General features: G+C 40.5%; 1 protein-coding gene across 2 annotated transcripts in view; it reads right to left on the bottom strand.

Annotated features, from left to right (window-relative positions):
- LOC123747003 (uncharacterized) overlaps window positions 1-18,236 on the bottom strand; it is a 47,230-nt gene that overhangs the window by 26,570 nt on the left and 2,424 nt on the right. For both annotated transcript variants that reach the window (XM_045728925.2, XM_045728926.2), the window contains exons 2-14: window positions 17,545-17,713; window positions 16,142-16,249; window positions 15,576-15,796; window positions 13,694-13,913; window positions 11,620-11,759; window positions 10,259-10,387; window positions 9,684-9,791; window positions 8,909-8,992; window positions 8,622-8,750; window positions 5,949-6,065; window positions 3,199-3,326; window positions 1,924-2,074; window positions 683-814 (exon numbers count right to left, since the gene is read on the bottom strand). In XM_045728925.2, coding sequence (XP_045584881.2) covers window positions 683-814; window positions 1,924-2,074; window positions 3,199-3,326; window positions 5,949-6,065; window positions 8,622-8,750; window positions 8,909-8,992; window positions 9,684-9,791; window positions 10,259-10,387; window positions 11,620-11,759; window positions 13,694-13,913; window positions 15,576-15,796; window positions 16,142-16,249; window positions 17,545-17,707 — 1,830 coding nt within the window. In that variant the 5' untranslated portion in view covers window positions 17,708-17,713. The remainder of the gene's footprint in view (window positions 1-682; window positions 815-1,923; window positions 2,075-3,198; window positions 3,327-5,948; window positions 6,066-8,621; window positions 8,751-8,908; window positions 8,993-9,683; window positions 9,792-10,258; window positions 10,388-11,619; window positions 11,760-13,693; window positions 13,914-15,575; window positions 15,797-16,141; window positions 16,250-17,544; window positions 17,714-18,236) is intronic.

Here is an 18,236-nt window from a genome sequence, read left to right as displayed (position 1 = left end):
CCTCACTCTCAGTAGGTGAGAAATGGGGTTGGGGTAATGTTTGGTGGTAACAAAAGAAACTTCAGACAGCTACTGAGGGGTCCCTACCAGAAATGTTAACAATTAAAGGCACATAAACAGTCAAAATGTTGAAAATAATGTTCTATATGCCTACCTGAATCGGTCTGATGAACCGAGGTGGCCTTGGTTGCATGGCCACCCTATTTCGTATATGACTGAGGCTATGCCAAAATTTGTTTCGACTAGTCAGGGAATCTATTCCATCAAATCCAGCTCTATTGTGTTTTCATTGTATACTAATACTTTTAAATTTATTATATTATACATTTATATAATGTTACAAACACTAAAAGTCATATTAAATAACCCCCAAAACACATAATCAATAAATAAAAGAACATTGATACAGTCTAGTACTCCTAAGTTTGAACAGGTACCTAAACAACAAATGTTTTGGAAAGTAGCATTGGGGAGTGCCCTGACCATTTTTGACTCCCGAATGTATTACTGTACTTACCACCACAACTGCAACCATAGCTGGGGGACGTGTGGCAGGAAAGAACATTCTTTGTCAGAAGCAAATTAATACCAATTCTAATTTCAAACAACAGTACCTATTAACTTTAAGAACATATCCCAAGAGCCAAGATGATCGCTATTTAAAACAAAAATCTTCCCTTACCACATTCATTCCTTTGCGACTCTTGTCAACCATCTCCTTGACACAATTGGTTTCGAGTATCATGTTCTTGCGGATTTCCCAGATCAGGTTTGAATCAACCGTCATGCTTACTGGAAACAAGGGTGGTGGTTCCTGCAGAAATTATAATAAAAAATATTTAAACAGATCTTTGCTTTCATTACAAATATATCCTATGTAAGTGTAAGCCATTCTTTATGGAGGTGATGCATGAAAGCACTGAATGAGAGAAAATAATTAAGCTTTTATGAGATGCATACATCCACCCACACCCAGGTGTAGGTGGTGTGAGGTGTCCACCCACACCCAGGTGTAGGTGGTGTGAGGTGTCCACCCACACCCAGGTGTAGGTGGTGTGAGGTGTCCACCCACACCCAGGTGTAGGTGGTGTGAGGTGTCCACCCACACTCGGGTGTCATTGTGAGATACCGACCTAAATTTGTGTCAGTACAGTAGTGATATTCACCACCTCATGATCCCATAGCATACCCTCAATATTGTCTCATAGATACATCTATTATTGTGATATTACTGTTGTTCAAAAAACCAGCGTTGAATGTAATGAAACACCATTTTCTGGGTGAGCCCCAGAGGCTCCCTGGAGCTATAGAGCTAATATGCAATTCATTAGATCAGGGCATTAGTCATAAGAGTTCAGCCAACTGGGGACCATGAGCCAGAACCTGGCCCCCTCAGAGAGGCACTGGGAGGAATAATGGCCCTGGAAAACATCCCCTGTGGTTGGGGGTTTTCCTTATCTGCCATCGACTGGGGTTAGGCACCCAGAAAGGTAGGCATAACAAAACAGACCCCACATGTTAAGAAAATTGTAACTGAAAACCGAACAGAGAGGCAGAACTCCCTCCAATCCCACTGAAACAAGCAAACAAGCAAAAGTCACATTCCACTACCTCGTTGCTGGCACGCGCAGCTTCATGCAGGACGACGTTCAATCCCTGACTGTCCAAGTGGTTAGGCACCATTCCTTACCCCCCTTTTCATTCCCCCCCCCCCTCCCCAGGAGTGGGGGGAAGAAAGGTGTGATATGCACATCTGTACCTACACCCCTGTGCCGGTGACCCAGCCATACCAGTTCAGAGGCTAAGCATCAAAACATCATGAAACCGCCAACTGGAGGGAGGGAGGGAGCCAGGGAAGCCTCTGGGCCTCTGGGAAGCTCTTCCAAAAACCCTAATTCATGCTGTTAGTAATGTCATTCTTACCATATTATTATCGGTGAGAGTCTGCCAAACTTGAATTGTATGGTATCGGCTCCGTATCTGGCAAGCGTTGCGCCGAGGAAGTAGCATGATCATCCTACGCCAGTTCTTTGGACCAACTTTGCATTCTCTAATCAATATATCATCTTCAGCTCTGTTGGAAAAACAAAAAAATATAAACTTGATAAGTTTCAATTGCAGGTGACTGAGGGAGGTATCCTTGGTCCCTATGGTAGGCATAATACTGAACAAAATACTAGTATTATGAATACTCTTAAGAACAAAAATGTTTTTTTCCTCTGTACAATCAACCAAAATCTGGATGTAACAAAGATTTTATTCCAGCCATGAGATTGTTATCAGTTGAAGGAGAAAATGGAAAACCTCTTAGCTGAAAGCATGATGCAAGTGAAAGACGTGACAGAAAAGGACACAACCCAATGGCAGAAGGTGAACGATTGAGGTGGCAAACTAGCCGAGGCCCTGGCTGACCTGGGTAGCTATTTGGAGGTAGTTCGGCACATTATGGTTAGGGGTTTTATCCCGCAGCAATGTTAGTTCGCCTTATTTACCTTTGGGTTCCCACTTTCCTTCAAACAGTCACTTGTATTGTTGCACCTATGCTTTCTGGTGGATTTTTATTAAACATAAATGATTTCGGGTAAAAAATTCAAAGAATATTATCACTGAACCTCTACTGGAGCTAGACTGCTGATGCTATTTTACTGATCGGCTTATATCCATACTTCACCTGACCTTGTGTTGGACACAGTTTGCTTCTGGCAAGTTGATCATCATTTGACCTGATGGGAAACTTGCTGCTTGCTTATGGCTTTTCCTAAGTGTTCCATGGAAATGTTGAGAACATGTATGAACATGTATGAATTACAGATATCATTGTGCAATTACACATGTCATTAATGGTTAGTGAATATGACTTCAAATCCCATTAGTGATTATGTTGATAAGTAGCTGGCACATTAGAGATAATTAATATGATATGCTACGTCAATTTTGGATAACCCTTTGATCCACAAGCACCCCTCATCTAGTGCAGTAAGCCAGAGTCTGGTCCTCTCTTCTGGCAGGCAAGGACAGGTCTCACAGAGCTATTGGCATTAGTCTCCTGAAGGGTCCCTCCCATAAAGAATGAGCATGCAAATTCTTTATCAAATGAAGAGACATGCTATCATGCAGTGACATTCCACACAATAAATAGTTTATGGAAATGAGATGGCTTTGAATAAGCTGCAGGAGACGAATAGCAAACATTTTCACCTTGTCCACGGCTTTGTGGTTAAACCAGACAAGATGGTACGCTTGAACCTCTCTCGGACTTGAGCAACAGAGCGACCAGGCATGAAGTGAGTGATGTTGGCAAAGTTTAACCCAAACATGTGCAAACCCTGAAAATACAGAAAAATTATTTAAGATCATGAGAGTATTTTTTTCAGACAATTCAAATTTAATGTGAACCAATCTTTTTATATAGGACTACCCAAAAATTTTCAAGTGCAACAAAATACCCCTTCCTGGGTTCCACTGAAAGGCTGTTAATTCCCACCTGGCCTTTGCTAAGGATGCCCATTATACTTGGGCTGGCCCCTGGTGCCGACTGAGAAGTCATCGAAATCACTTATTGAGTAGTCGTTTGTATGTGGACTTTCACTGCAGTCAGGGTAGTTTGCCTCACTATGGGCTGATCATATGCTTCCTACCTCATAGGAGGGTCACAGAGAAATGGAAGGAGCCCAGTATGGGTTGGTCATATGCTTCTTGCCTCATAAGGGAAGCAGAGGAAGATGGCCATGGCCTTTGCCTCCAATAGAATCAGTGTCTTTTTGGAATATCTGACATTGTCCAAGTCTGGTCAGTAATGGCAAGTTCATCAGCCAGCTTGGGGGTCACTGAGAGAACGTAACTACAGTAGAACCTTGAATAACGAATTTCGAATAACGAAAAAAAATCTTCTAAACCTGTTAATTAATTTGTGTTCTCTGATCCTGGGAAAAATAATAAAAAAATTGTAAGTGGCATATTTTGCCCACTATAGGGCGGGGAAGCCTGGCAAAAAACAGGCGCTAACTCATCATACGTCCCAGGCGGTCTGCTCAGCCCCAGCTGTCAGGCAGGAGTTGCCACAAAGAGATAATTACCTAATTATTTCAATGTCTCTGATTGATTTTTCTTTGTTTTTTTGCTGTCATATTATTCAATAGTGTGTAGTGTGATATATTTATATAATAAAATGTGTGAATCATAGCTGTATTCAAAATTATAGTGTGCATATTGTTGATTCAAATATTATGTTCATCAAGCAGTGAACAAATACTTTGTCGGTTATTACACTATATACACAGGTTATATATAAGTATCTGCATGTTTTGTTCCCCATAACGAACCACTAAGTTGCTATTATGTGTCAAAAAGCAAAGAGGAGTGACCGCCACACACCAGCCAACCACTCGCTGCCACTCACTCCCTCAACACCTCACTCCTCCCACCATACTGTTTTTGCTTTTATTCACTATATACAGACATTATAAAAGTATCTACATGTTTTGTTTACCACAACTGTACAACTAAGCTGATATAGTTAGTTCAGGCACATTCAGGCCTCCCTCACACATTCAAGGTCAGACGCACTAAAATTTCTCTCCCAACAATATTGTGTGTGGTGTTATTACCCTATATTCCCGGGGTCTGGGGTTCCCCCTCCCGGGAAGGGGGGGAGCTGCGCAGACAGCAGCGCGGTGACGTGTGACGTCATGATCGTTTGCTCGTTTCTTTTAGGGGAGCTCTATCCACTTGTTCGAGTTTTGGTAGCAATTTTTCACCAGAATAGGGGTTTGTTTTGGGATGCTTACCTTTCTGGGTGCCTGACCCGGTCGATGGCAGAAATGGAATGCTTCCAACTATACAGGGGTTTCTATAGGCCATTGCTCCCCTTGCCTCTTCTGAGGGGGCCAGGTTCTGGTTCCTGGTCCCTGGTAGGCCTATAAGAACGACATACACATGACTGATGCCAAAGTCTGACATTAGCATATCAGCCTAGTAAGCTCCGGGGAGCCGAAGGGGCTAGCCCCAGAAAAACATAAATTATTTGCATCGTCGGAGGCGTTCGAGAATGTGCGAGAAGCCACGCGACCCCATCATGTAGTGGTGTCGTTATTCAAACGAGCGCTCGCCATACAAGACGAATTGTCGGCGATCTGAGCGCTCGTTACCCAAAATGCTCGCCAATTGTGGCAATTGTCACTCGAGGTTCTACTGTACTTCTAATCTCTGATAACTAACTTATAATATTTTAAACCATCTTTTTCTACATGAGAATGCTATTTTTTTCCCCTTAACTGCTTCCCATCCCCATGACACAGGGGACACGGGGCACAATGATGCTCATGCAAGACCTCTTGGTTTTTCCTTAACCTTTATATTTGTTCCAGTCCACTTACAGCTATATAGTTTAAAATACAGTATTTAATCTGTCTAATTTAAACAAATAAACTAATTAATTCTGTGTAGTTTTGTGTTGTTTGTCTAACAGCTTTAGACACCAGCTGAAGTGTCCCCCACGCTACTAATCATTACTTTCCAAGATTTTCTGTGGTATTGTCAACTTTTGGATTATTGAACAGAAATAGTTATTAACTACATCCTACGAGGTTAATATAAGCTTTTCTGGCATGGACTAGGCTCCCAGTGAGGCTAAGCTGTTTATTTACACTACAGGTACTGGAAGGTATATACCATGAGAGTAAGCCAGTAAGTCATTCATGGGTCTGAAGTCACTGTGACAAAACATCTGGCCGGATACATGACCTCCTCAGTCAGAATCCAGCAAAGGAATATTAGTTTCCTAAACTGAAACAATATCTTCCTCCAATTATTAATTACAGCTATACAACATATATTATCCCAAGGTTAAGGAATTATATTCAAAGCTATTTAGTCAATCTGCTGTGCAAAGTTACAAATATGAATTCTAAGACTTACAGTTGTGTGCACTTCAGAACATGATTTTTTACCTTAATGAGTATGAAGTCTTCTTCAACTGTGAATGGCCCTTTAGACTGCTCAGGGTTGATCAGCCTCCACCGACTCTGAACCTGAGTTCGGCTGAATCCTACCATGTGCTGGTGCACCTTCAACACAACAAATGCATCATTTAAGACACGAGTTATGACAATGAGCATGGACAAGCAAACTATATTAACATACTGTGTTACTTACATATATTTGTAAGGTTCATTCATATTCATTACTCCCATTTCCCACTGTCATGGGCGGGGATGTACAAGCCCAGAGAGAAAAGGGGAATGATACTCTATAGTGACACAAGGTTAAAAAATATTAAAACAGAATAAATGAGTAAATGTTTACTTTCAGTGAGAAGATGAGTTGCCAGTTCAATCCCACTAAGACCTATAATGCAGGCAATGCAAGGAAAATTGCCCCACAATTTATGAAAAGATTTAACTACTTCGATAATTATATGAATATTTATCACTGCTGCGTTTAATCTTAATTTCTATTCTTTTTCTTGGGAACCCAAATTGAATGGTACAAAAATCCAGCACTGAATGTAACACAAATGCCTTTGTGTGTGTGGCCACAATAGCACCTCGGTGCATTAGACTCCCATCCTACAGAGATACTTGCAAGGCAGTAATGCTGTCAGGCCTCTTAACTTGTACAGGCCTACCATACACCAGGATCCTAATTAAGTGTTCATAGTGTTGATGGGGATCAACACAATTACCAGGAAAAACGGCCCAGAAAGTATAGAGGCATGACAAATAACAAATCTTAATCAAAAAGAGATATGAAAGAAAACCAAATAAACATTGCTTTGCCAATAGTAAACAATCCTCAAGTCAATATACAGCATGGGGAGCCGGTCGGCCGAGCAGACAGCATGCTGGACTTGTGATCCTGTGGTCCCGAGTTCGATCCCGGGCGCCGGCGAGAAACAATGGACAGAGTTTCTTTCATCCTATGCCCCTGTTACCTAGCAGTAAAATAGGTACCTAGGTGTTAGTCAGCTGTCACAGGCTGCTTCCTAGGGGTGGAGGCCTGGTCGAGGACCGGGCCGCGGGGACACTAAAGCCCCGAAATCATCTCAAGATAACCTCAAGATAAGATATGCCACCACATGACAGCTCAGATCTTTCTGCAGTCAAGCTGAATATCCATCTCCCTCATTGTCTTTGCCTGGACCATCTGAGTGTGCAATAATACAAGTGCAAGATGATCAACTGCTCACAGTGGTCATCAACAAGTGCTTAGAGCAACAGTACCCAAGTCCAGAATAAATTCTCCTAGATTATAGGTCATGTCTGACTCAAACCTGTGAAGCAGGAATTAGAGTTTCGAGTCTCATCAGTAGTGCTAGTACAGTATACTATGGTGACCCTTTACGGGGACGACAGATTTATATTTGAGGAAGAAGGGATTCACTGATACAACCATGTGTACCTTACAACAACTAATTTATTACACTTAAACTTATACATACATGGTTGGGGTAAAATTGTCTTTACTTTACGAAGCGTCATAAGCAAGTCTACAACCGGTGTTTAGCATTATCTAAACTTAACTCTGCAATATGACATGCTTCACAATCACAGTTGCTTAACATTACTGCCGTCTTTTAAAGGACAATCATTGGAGTTCAAAATGATGCTTGGGATAAATTTACATGCACATTTAGTTTGACATGTGTTAAAATAAACCACATACATATACTTGATGATATGATCAGCACTCATGAGGGTCTTGGCATAATACAGTCCCACCGACTTGAGTTAAGAATTCCTCCAGTCTCCACTGGGCTACCCTTTGGTACCATGAATGTGAGATGACGTGTACACAAAATTACAAAGTACGTACTTACAGAGGAAATCTACTCTCTCTCTCTCTCTCTCTCTCACAAATACGCACTTCACCTGACATAACTGAATGGTGATTGTTACTGTAGAAATCTGTCTCCATTGCTCACACCTCAATGCACCACTATAGAAGTCAATTACCAGAAGAGCCAAGGCTGACTTTTCTAAAGTTCCAATACTTTAGGAAAGTCGGCCACATGATTTTTCAGCAGTAGAGTCCACGTGTGATGGTTGCTAAGTCCTCCCTTTGAATGATGCTGGTGTGGGTAGACAAGTCCACACCTCACTTATTCATGATCAAAATGCAACTACAATCTTAACTCATCATCTGATTGGCCTAACCATAGGCCCCATGACATCATCAGGAATATGCAGAGTGGGGCTCTCAGCCATTGAAAGTCAGGTCACAAAACTTGACTGATACTACCATTCTCTTAAACTCACATCCCTACCCAAGATAATGTACACTTCAACCCCATAGGGAAGTTACATCTGATGTAACTTCAGATGTACTCTCAGGGGTAATGAGAACAGGCATGGGGAAGTTACTGAGGATGTCAGAAAGGGCCATTTCATTACATAAAATGCTTAAACTTATTTTTTGTTTTGTTACATACCGTACGTAAATACCGCAAGAAAAACACTGGGATTGCAACAAGAAAGCAAAGCCAAAGTCCCCACCAAAGAAGCAGAGGGCACCAGGAGCCCACCTGAGCAAGAAGGGCATCCTTGGAAAGTTTCATAAAGAATTTTTAGTACACTAGTTTTCTTTATTAATTAAAGCAAAAAACAAAAGTCCTCATAACTGACCTGTGCCCAAGGGATATGGTTGCCTATTCGCAGCATATTGACTGTGTCGATTAGCTTCTGCGTGGCCTCCGGATTCCACCTAGCTGGGTGTAGTGTTGGGTCTATAAAAGACACCCAGCGCTGCATTGCCTGAGATAAGATGTCCAGTTTCATACGTATCATCATATCCTTCATTTTAACATGCACAATTCATAAAGTATAATTAAAGCTGTTGACTAGGTTATAACAAGCATACCAAAACTTAAAAGTTTGTCAAAGTCCATTCCTGAGAATACTACTGCACTTACCAAGAAAGGCGTTCGATTAGATTTCAATAGTTTGGCTATTGCTTCCCAATCTGGTTTTTTGAACCTGCAGTTCAATACTGCTTCCTATAAAATAAACAGATACAAAATGATTAGAACTGTAAAAAATACATTTAAATTGCCAAATTTATGCAGTCAAAACCTAGACGCTAAACCCTGGTGGTAAATATATTGAGACCAATTATAATAACTGATGTAGTCAATGCTCGAGCTTACACGGGTTCACACTGTGATGTGACTCTGCGGTACTTATTTTATTATGTTTTTCCTTCACACTTTATCATTAAATAATGTATTTCTTTTATGGAATTGAAGAGGTCATGAGTAGTTAGTCTTTGCAGAGCAGTGTATCGTATGTAGCTGCGTGGCTCACACTGGCTAACTGTGTTGACTCACAAGCATGTGTTTCATGCTTTAAGAAGTTGAGTGAGTTACATGTGTATAGTTTACAATAATGGAGTAAACAGTCAACTTTTGTTAATAATTAAATAAGAAATAATTAAATGGATTAAGTGATTACAAGTTACAGTAACACCAACAGACGAGAGGCAGGGCTGGTGGTCCACTCGTGACCAGATTAAGTTCTACATCCTACAGTTCTACATGCTGCAATTGTACTTTTGATATAAAATAATTATGATTTATGTACAGTATAACCAACAAATCTAGCACAAGTAGAAATGGAAAGAGCATTTCTCTTGTATACTTACACACTAGAAGGTAGAGTATTAGTTATTGATAAACTGCAAGTACAAACCTGCAGCGTCAGATCTTCTTCCTCCGTCCAAGGTGAGCAGTTTATGTCTGGGTGGAGGAGATTTTCCCATATCAACTGGCACTCTTCAGAGCTGCGGTGACCATCAAACTGACAACAAATTATTATATTTTCCATGGGTATATAAACAGCTATCAAACTAACAATAGCAAGATTAGACCATGGAGTAGACACAAAGTAACTTTACAAGTTTCCCAAATGTAACTAAAATCTTCACTCTTGTTGTACACATGACTGACCCATCAAAACTTAAGACTCAAAACATACCTGACATGTTTCAGTTTAGACAAACTTGCACTTGATATCAAGTATTCTTATAAACAGTATTACAGTACAGTCTAAAACTAAATTGAGATTAGCTGCCTTGTACGTATGACTTACAATACAAACTGGCACCTAGAATATCACAAAAGTGAGAGAATCTTAATAATTCGGCAGACTATTATGATGTTCTCATCGTATCATTAGCTTTCTACTCTAAAAGATGGACTTAAAACTCTAGCAGACAATGTGCATGCTACTTGAGAAAAGACAAAAAAAGAGGTAATCAATCTCACTGCTAGGGCTGCAATCTTTTCCCAGTCCATTTTGGCTCCAAGTTTAGGTGTGAAGCTTTCAGGAGGAGTCTTGTTAAGAGAATCAATGAAATTTTTGCATTGATCAATTTCATTTTCTAATGCTTTCACCTGAAATAAACAAAAATATAGCTTGAGTAAATATGAATGGAAACTTTGTGAGCAATGGCATTTGGTTACCTATAAGGAACGATCCACTGTTCCCTCTGGATCAGGATCATGAATGAGGCAGATAACATTGTTAGTTCCAACACAACATGTACATAGCAGGCAGTTCCTACTTGGTACTGGATTCACCAACAATATGGAAAAGGAACTGCTTTGAAGTTCATCAGATGTACTTCATCCACACAATTTTGTGAGTCGGAACTTGGCAACCTAGGTGTGGGCCCCATGGCTCACTTTATCCTAACATTGTCTAATGAAAGGTACTGAAACAATCTCTTGTGGTACAAACAGCAGGGTGCAGAAACAGCTGGTCAGTTTTGATATGTACCAGCAAACTCTTGTTTCTGACTATGTACTATTGAGAATGCTCCAAGATGTCAGCCACATACTGTATATGATACTGAAAACCACTTTCACACTAGAAACAAGTCACATTAAACAGTCTGGTCTTGTTCTGTAGATCTTGATGGTGCTGCCATCTAATGGTGGCCAGATGAACTAGGGTTACCTAGCAGGTAGCAGGTTATTTAATTGAGACTGTTTAGAAATCACAATTGATCACAACTTTGAGTCTGTATAGTAACTGGAATAGATACTATGCAGCCTAGAATAACCAAGCTCTGTTGGTTATTACAAGCAACAGTGCGCATGTCACCAGTGGCTCCTTGTCACCTGTAATGACCAAGCAGGAACTGCTTGAAACAATCCCTGCAGTGTATGAGTCTTGGCGGGTTATCCAAAGCTACAGTCAGCAGCCCAAACCTTTCCAGGTATTAGAGCAGTCAAACACAGGTAACCACTAACTACCACTTCAACCTGGGGGGGGGGGGGGGGGGGGGGGGGGGGGGGGGGGGGGGGGGGGGGGGGAGAAAGAGCCTAAACCGCCCTATCCCTTTGAGATGTATTTCTTTCTTGTCTCAATAAACATACTTGAACTTGAACAATGATGAACTTGCTAATAGAAATTACACATTTACAAGAAATAAGACTGTATAGTATGTGTAGATGAGATATGACTGGGAGAATCAATATTTTACTTATAACTAACAAACAGTAATTAACAGAGGGCTATAAGGATCACTGACTTATATAATTAAATACTTACTCTGACAACTAAACTATCATTAAATGACTGCATAGCTTAATATTTTTAATGCTTAACATCTGTGACATACCAAGTAATCATCACTATCGGAGGCAAGGTTCCTCTGCTTACGCTGCAACTCACGTAACTTTGAGTGCCATACTCTGCCTTGTTGCTCCTTCCACTCCTGTAACACAACCTTCTCCAGAGTCTCTCGCTCAGTTATCATCCCTGAAAAATATCAAACAAAATTATATATCCTCAACAAAACTTATCTAGAAAATTACTAGTTGCTATTATCTTCCCTACTCCAGCTTACATTAGGGTAACCAAAGAATTATAAAAGTTTGCTGTCAGGAACTCAGTAACAAAGTGCCTATTACATATTCTGTCCTGCACACAATAGTGATACTAAAACTCACACCTCTTGGATAAGGACTTCAGAGAACCTATCAATATATTAAAGTTCTTTGACTTTTCAAATCAACTAAAGACCTGCAGGAATGGGGTAATCATTGCTAAATTTTAACCACAACAGAACAAAAAAACCAGCGTTGAATGTAATGAAACGCCATTTTCTGGGAGAGTCCCGGAGGCTCTCCGAAGCTATCCAGGCTGATAGACTATCATTAGACTTTGGCATCAGTGTGAATGGAGTTCTAGGCCTACCAGGGATCACGAGCCAGAACCTGACCCCCTCAGAGAGGCAACAACATGGTTTGTGCTTCAAATGATGATACAAGATGTACAAACCACCATGGTATTGAATGTTGACCAAACCACACACTAAAAAGCTAAGGGACAACGACGTTTTGCGTCGTCATTCACAATCGACTTGAGAATGGTCCAGGACAGACCGAAACGTTGTCGTCCCCCCACCTTCCAGTGTGTGGCCTGATCAACATATTTTAGCCACATTATTGTGACTCCTCGTCTGCACATGGTATTGAATATTTGAATAAGATTAATCGTTACCACACACAGTCAGAAGACATCGCCACCATCCTCCCTCCCACAGCATTACTCCTCCCTCCATGGCGCACAGCACTAAATATCACCACAATCCTGCTATTATCAGAACTCTGGTCAGTTTTATCACAGGCAGGGGTCTTCTGTAATAATATCATCGCTACATAATAGCACGAACAAGTATATTTTAGCATTTTTGGGCGATGCTGTGGTCACAAGCTGAACAGCAGTGCTGTTAGCTCATGCTGCGTGCGTCAGGCTTGGTTGCTCACTCAATACTGAGGCCAATAACACCCGGGAGTTTGGCCCACGATTTTTTTTTAAAATGGTGTCTGTTTACAAGAGCCCTGATGAAGGTGTGGTGAACCCCGTGTATCCGCGGGCCGTTTAAATCTTGCGTAGTACTCCAACACATCATATGACGTGATGCGCAGTTGACTGGAACAACGTCCAACACATCATATGACGTGATGCGCACTTTAAGGGTTAAGAAGCACATCAACAAACTGGAAAAGGTGCAAAGACATGCTACTAAGTGGCTCTCAGAACTGAAGGGCAAGAGCTACGAGGAGAGGTTAGAGGCATTAAAAATGCCAAAACTAGAAGACAGAAGAAAAAAGAGGTGATATGATCACTACATACAAAATAGTAACAGGAATTGATAAAATCGATAGGGAAGATTTCCTGAGACCTGGAACTTTAAGAACAAGAGGTCATAGATTTAAACTAGCTAAACACAGATGCCGAATAAATATAAGAAAATTCACTTTCGCAAACAGAGTGGTAGACGGTTGGAACAAGTTAGGTGAGAAGGTGGTAGAGGCCAAGACCGTCAGTAGTTTCAAAGCGTTATATGACAAAGAGTGCTGGGAAGACGGGACACCACGAGCGTAGCTCTCATCCTGTAACTACACTTAGGTAATTACACAAATAAGTATAGCTTGTGTAAAGACGTACCTAAGAGAACTGTTAAAAAACAATAAATTTCCCATTACAGAATCATGACCCAGTGCATTCAGATCTTACAAATGGATCTATCTGTCATTCTAGATTGCAGTGAATGTTCTACAGTGACACTCTTAACACTCTCTACACAAAGTGTCATTACCAGAATGTCATTTTGCCTGACGGTGCATGATCAGTCATAACTTAGGCAGCACCCAAATGCAAGAGCTCAGGAAAGCAGTGTAACGTACATGGTCTAGTGCGAGTTGTGTAGAGGTCCAAGTAGCCATTGTCCACTTTCCATTTTGCATCAATATTCTTTGGAGCATTCATTCCACTACGATTTTTAAAATATGGTACACAAAAGTGTGAGATGCGCATTGGTGGTTTTCCTGTGCCATCCCACTTTTGGTCATCCTCTGCTGTGTATGAAGTATATCTTGCTTCTCTCACCTCTTCTTTCAATTGTTCCTGAAAATAAATAAACTTATGACTTATCTACATCTTAACGGTGACAAAGTCATGAGATGAGTGTATGTGTGCATATGTGTGTGTGTGTGTGTGCATGTGTGTGTGCTATTACCTAAGTGTAGTTACAGGATGAGAGGTATGCTTGTGGTGTCCCATCTTCCCAGTACTCTGTCATATAACATTTTGAAACAATTGACAGTTTTGGCATCCACTACCTCCTTAATTTGTTCAACCCTCCATCACTGTTTGCAAAAGTGAATTTTCAAATTTTTTTTGGTAGCTTTGTTTCCTTACTTTGAACCTATGTCCCCCTGTTCTTGAAGTTGTAGTTTTTAAACATTTTTCTTTGCCAATTATGTCGATTCCTGTTAACATTTTGTACGTAGTGATCACTTCTTTTTTGTCTTTCTTCTAGCTTTGGTATATTTAACACCTCTATCCAACCTCTCTTCGTAGCTCTTGTTCTTCAGTTCCAGAAGCCGTTTAGCTGCACATCTTTGCACCTTTTCTAGTTTATTGATATGTTTCTTGGGATATGGGCACCATACAACTGCTGCATATTCGGTTAATGGTTAACTTAATTAAGACTTTGGTACGTAGGTATCGTCTCACAATAAGACGTCTGGTCTCACAAAGGTTGTGAATAACTTCTTTAATATTTTGCCATCCATGTATTTAAGGGTGATTCTAAAGTTGGAAAGTGTAGTATATGTTCTTTTCACAATGTTCTTCAAGTGAACCTAGGTTTTTTTTTTAATCCAGAACCACCCCTAGATCTTTTTCTTTATCAGAATTTTTGTAAAGTTTTTCACATAATTTGTAGCTTGTGTGTGGCCTATTTTCTCCTATTCCACATTCCACAATACAGCATTTATTCCCATTAATGTCCATTTGTCAAGTGTTGCTCCATATATTTATTTTGTCAAGGTCTTCTTGAAGGGCATGACAACTGTGTAAATTTCTTATCTTCCCCCTAGTAACTAAGCATCATCAGCATACATGTTCATATAATTCTATATTTCTTCAGGTAGATGGTTTATATAGACAATGAAGACGATGAGTCACAATAACATTGCTGAAGATATGATGACTAAACCACACACCAGAAGATGAAGAGACGACGATGTTTCGGTCTGTTGGTCCCAATCGAGTTGATAATGGTCCAGGACGGACCGAAAGTCGTCGTCTCTTCATCTTTTGGTGTGTGGTTTGGTCATCAAGGACAATGAACATAACTGATGCTAACACTGAACCCTGTAGTACTCCACTAGTAACATCTCTCCAGTCTGCCACATTGCCCCTGATTACTGCTCTCATTTTTCTGTGTTAGTGAATATGTACACAGTATGCCCTGTATATGTGTGAACATTTATGTTAAATATGTATGCATGTTAAATATGTATGCATGTATATACTCGCCTAATTGTGCTTGCGGGGGTTGAGCTTCGGCTACTCTGTATAATGAGTAGAAGATAATGTGAAAATATATTGGTGAGCATAAGACGACACGTGCATAATCATGAAGTGTGAATATGATAGGCATTATCAGTAAAGAGCTTACAGAACAAGACCATTTTATCTCTGATTGAAAAGACATCTTTCACGTATCTGGTTAGTCCACCTAACACAAATCCCCACACAATACAGTCAAGTGAAGCTAACCTGCCTAGTGATATTATCCTGCAGGACCCTCTCCAAGGCTTGAATGCTCTCTCGGTAGTTACGCTGCAAGGACATGTTGAGCTTGAGGGCCGCATCAAGGGAAGGTGGCATAGTCAAGAGGTCTTCTAAAGTTTCTCCACGTCCTCCTACATCTCCAGCTTCAGTGCTCCCAGTCCCAGAGTAATGCAACTGCAGTACAGATCCAGACCCTTCTGAACCCACTAGAAAAAACATGAATTATTACCACCACATATGTAATTAGAGGATGATAGCTATGCATTATTTACATTATCAGCAGTCACAGTATGATCAATTTTATACACTACAATACAATAGTGTACCGAATATGACAATTCTTCAGCGTGTACGAGCCAAATTTGAAGATTATCAAAAATTGTTCTTAACTCTTTCCCTGCAGAGAGCATGTGTTGTCAACAAGAATGTTTACTGTAACTTGGTCATTTACATGGAGTATAAAGCATTTGAAGGTTAATGCAACAAGCTGATGGGTTTATAACACTGCACACACCTCCAACCACCCTATTTTGTCGCTTTGTCAGACTCACCCGCACTGTGTGGTAAGGATGGAATTCTCTGAAGTAGTGCTGAAAACACTGGAGAATGTCCTGGTTCCTCCTTCGTTCCCCGAAGCAGGTCCGGCTTTGGATGGAGTGCTGGAAATATTGGGAAGTAGCATAATGCTAGGCTCATATAGAACAAAACTCAAGTACAAATGATTAGTGTGATTGACAGAATTTTTAATATAACATGTTAGACCACATACTTAAAGTACAAGGATAATTTTGGCTCCATGTAAGAATGGGCTAACAATATTTAAGATAAATAATGAACAAAGTCAATGCACTAAGCTTGTTACATCCTGTTATGAGAATCTACTAATGGTCACTGGAATGTGGAAAGTAAGCAACGCAGTAAGTGTGCATCGAATCCAATACGAAGTGAAATTTACATTTGCACTCGAGCAAACTCTATAATGAAAATCTGAATGGCCTGGGGCAAGATGACTTGGAACAGCAGTGAAATCACGAGAGATTACAAGTAAAAACAGGACAATAGTACTGTAGTGTGGCTAAAAGTATCAAGTCCAAGGGAGGAGTGCAAAGCAAGTGTGAATTAAATACTAACTCCCCACATAATTTACTATCACACACTACTAACAATGTACAGTATCAGGTTAGGTATGCAGAAAACTCTAATGTTAGTGAGTTACCTTACCTTGTAGTTACCTTGCAATGATTTCGGGGCTCAACGTCCCCCCCGCCTGGTCCAAGACCAAGCATCCTATGTGTTATGAGTTATGTGACAGTTCTAAGTAAAGCACAAGGCTCAGTCAGGTAAGTCATGAACACTAATAATTTAATGATGACACTTTTACAAAAATACTGAGGATACAAAACAGAGTAAGACAAACAAACACATGCCTGCTATTCACCTATGCAAAACCACACGTGTCCTTGCCAAATACAGGTGCAAGTTGAAAACTAGAAGTGAATAAGTATGCAAAACTTAGTGTCAAATAATATCCAATAAGTTATCATTTGCTTCATTATACTATAATAAATATAAATAAATATAAATATACTGTATACATATCCTGGGACAGTACGAGTTTCTATCCTCTGATGTGGAAGGGGGAATATCTTACTAAATACCATGATACATTAGCTTGTATATTTCTAACACCCCAGTACTGTATTTAATCTGTGCCAGTACATCTCTGTACATTCCTTAAGTGCAAATAGAGAATGGGGAAGCAGCTTGTTAATTTTCACCCAGTGGCCCTCATAAAAGCAAATGGTTTATTATGGGCATTTGTGTTTCTAACCTTCACAAAGCTTATGGCATATCATGGAACAATCTGCTACTAATAAAACTGGGACATAATGTATGATTTGATTCATTTGGCTAGACTTCAAGATTGTCACTTTCTGTTGGTCCTTTCACATACCCGCAACACTAGCCATCTGCTCCACTGCCTGCTGATGTTCCACATGTCGGAAGACGGAGGTGGCGATCCTGGTCTCCTCCTCCAACTGTTGGAGCTCTTGCACGGGGACTGGCTCCTCCAGGTCCTCTTCTTGTTTAAAAATATTATGCACTTGCTCTTCCATTTTTACCTGCAAATACAAGACAAAAGTGATGCAAAGTGGTTTCAATGTGTGAAAAAAGGTCATTCCTTAATTGATATACAGTACAGTACAATACTGAAGTCATAATTACTGTACCTACAACTGTATCTGGAATTTTGGAACTTTTTATTACAAAAGGGTGTGTTAAAGAAGACAGGGAACGCAGGCGATGAGTCACAATAACGTGGCTGAAGTAGTTTGACCAGACCACACACTAGAAGGTGAAGGGACGACGATGTTTCGGTCCGTCCTGGACCATTCTCAAGTCGATTGTCATTCTCACAATCGACTTGAGAATGGTCCAGGACGGATTGAAACGTCGTCGTCCTTCACCTTCTAGTGTGTGGTCTGATCAAAGACAGGGAATGATGATAGGTGAATGAGCAGTTGAAAAACTAGAAATTTTGAATGGGGTAGAAGTATAATGGGGTTGGTCAGTTGCTCTTCCACTGTGTTTATACATGTTGGCAATGGAAGCCAATGATGTTGGCTATGTCTAGGGGTGGCAGTG

Source organism: Procambarus clarkii, chromosome 87 (assembly GCF_040958095.1).
Source record: "Procambarus clarkii isolate CNS0578487 chromosome 87, FALCON_Pclarkii_2.0, whole genome shotgun sequence".
Classification (NCBI taxonomy): domain Eukaryota; kingdom Metazoa; phylum Arthropoda; class Malacostraca; order Decapoda; family Cambaridae; genus Procambarus; species Procambarus clarkii.
This window is presented reverse-complemented; position numbering and strand designations above follow the sequence as displayed.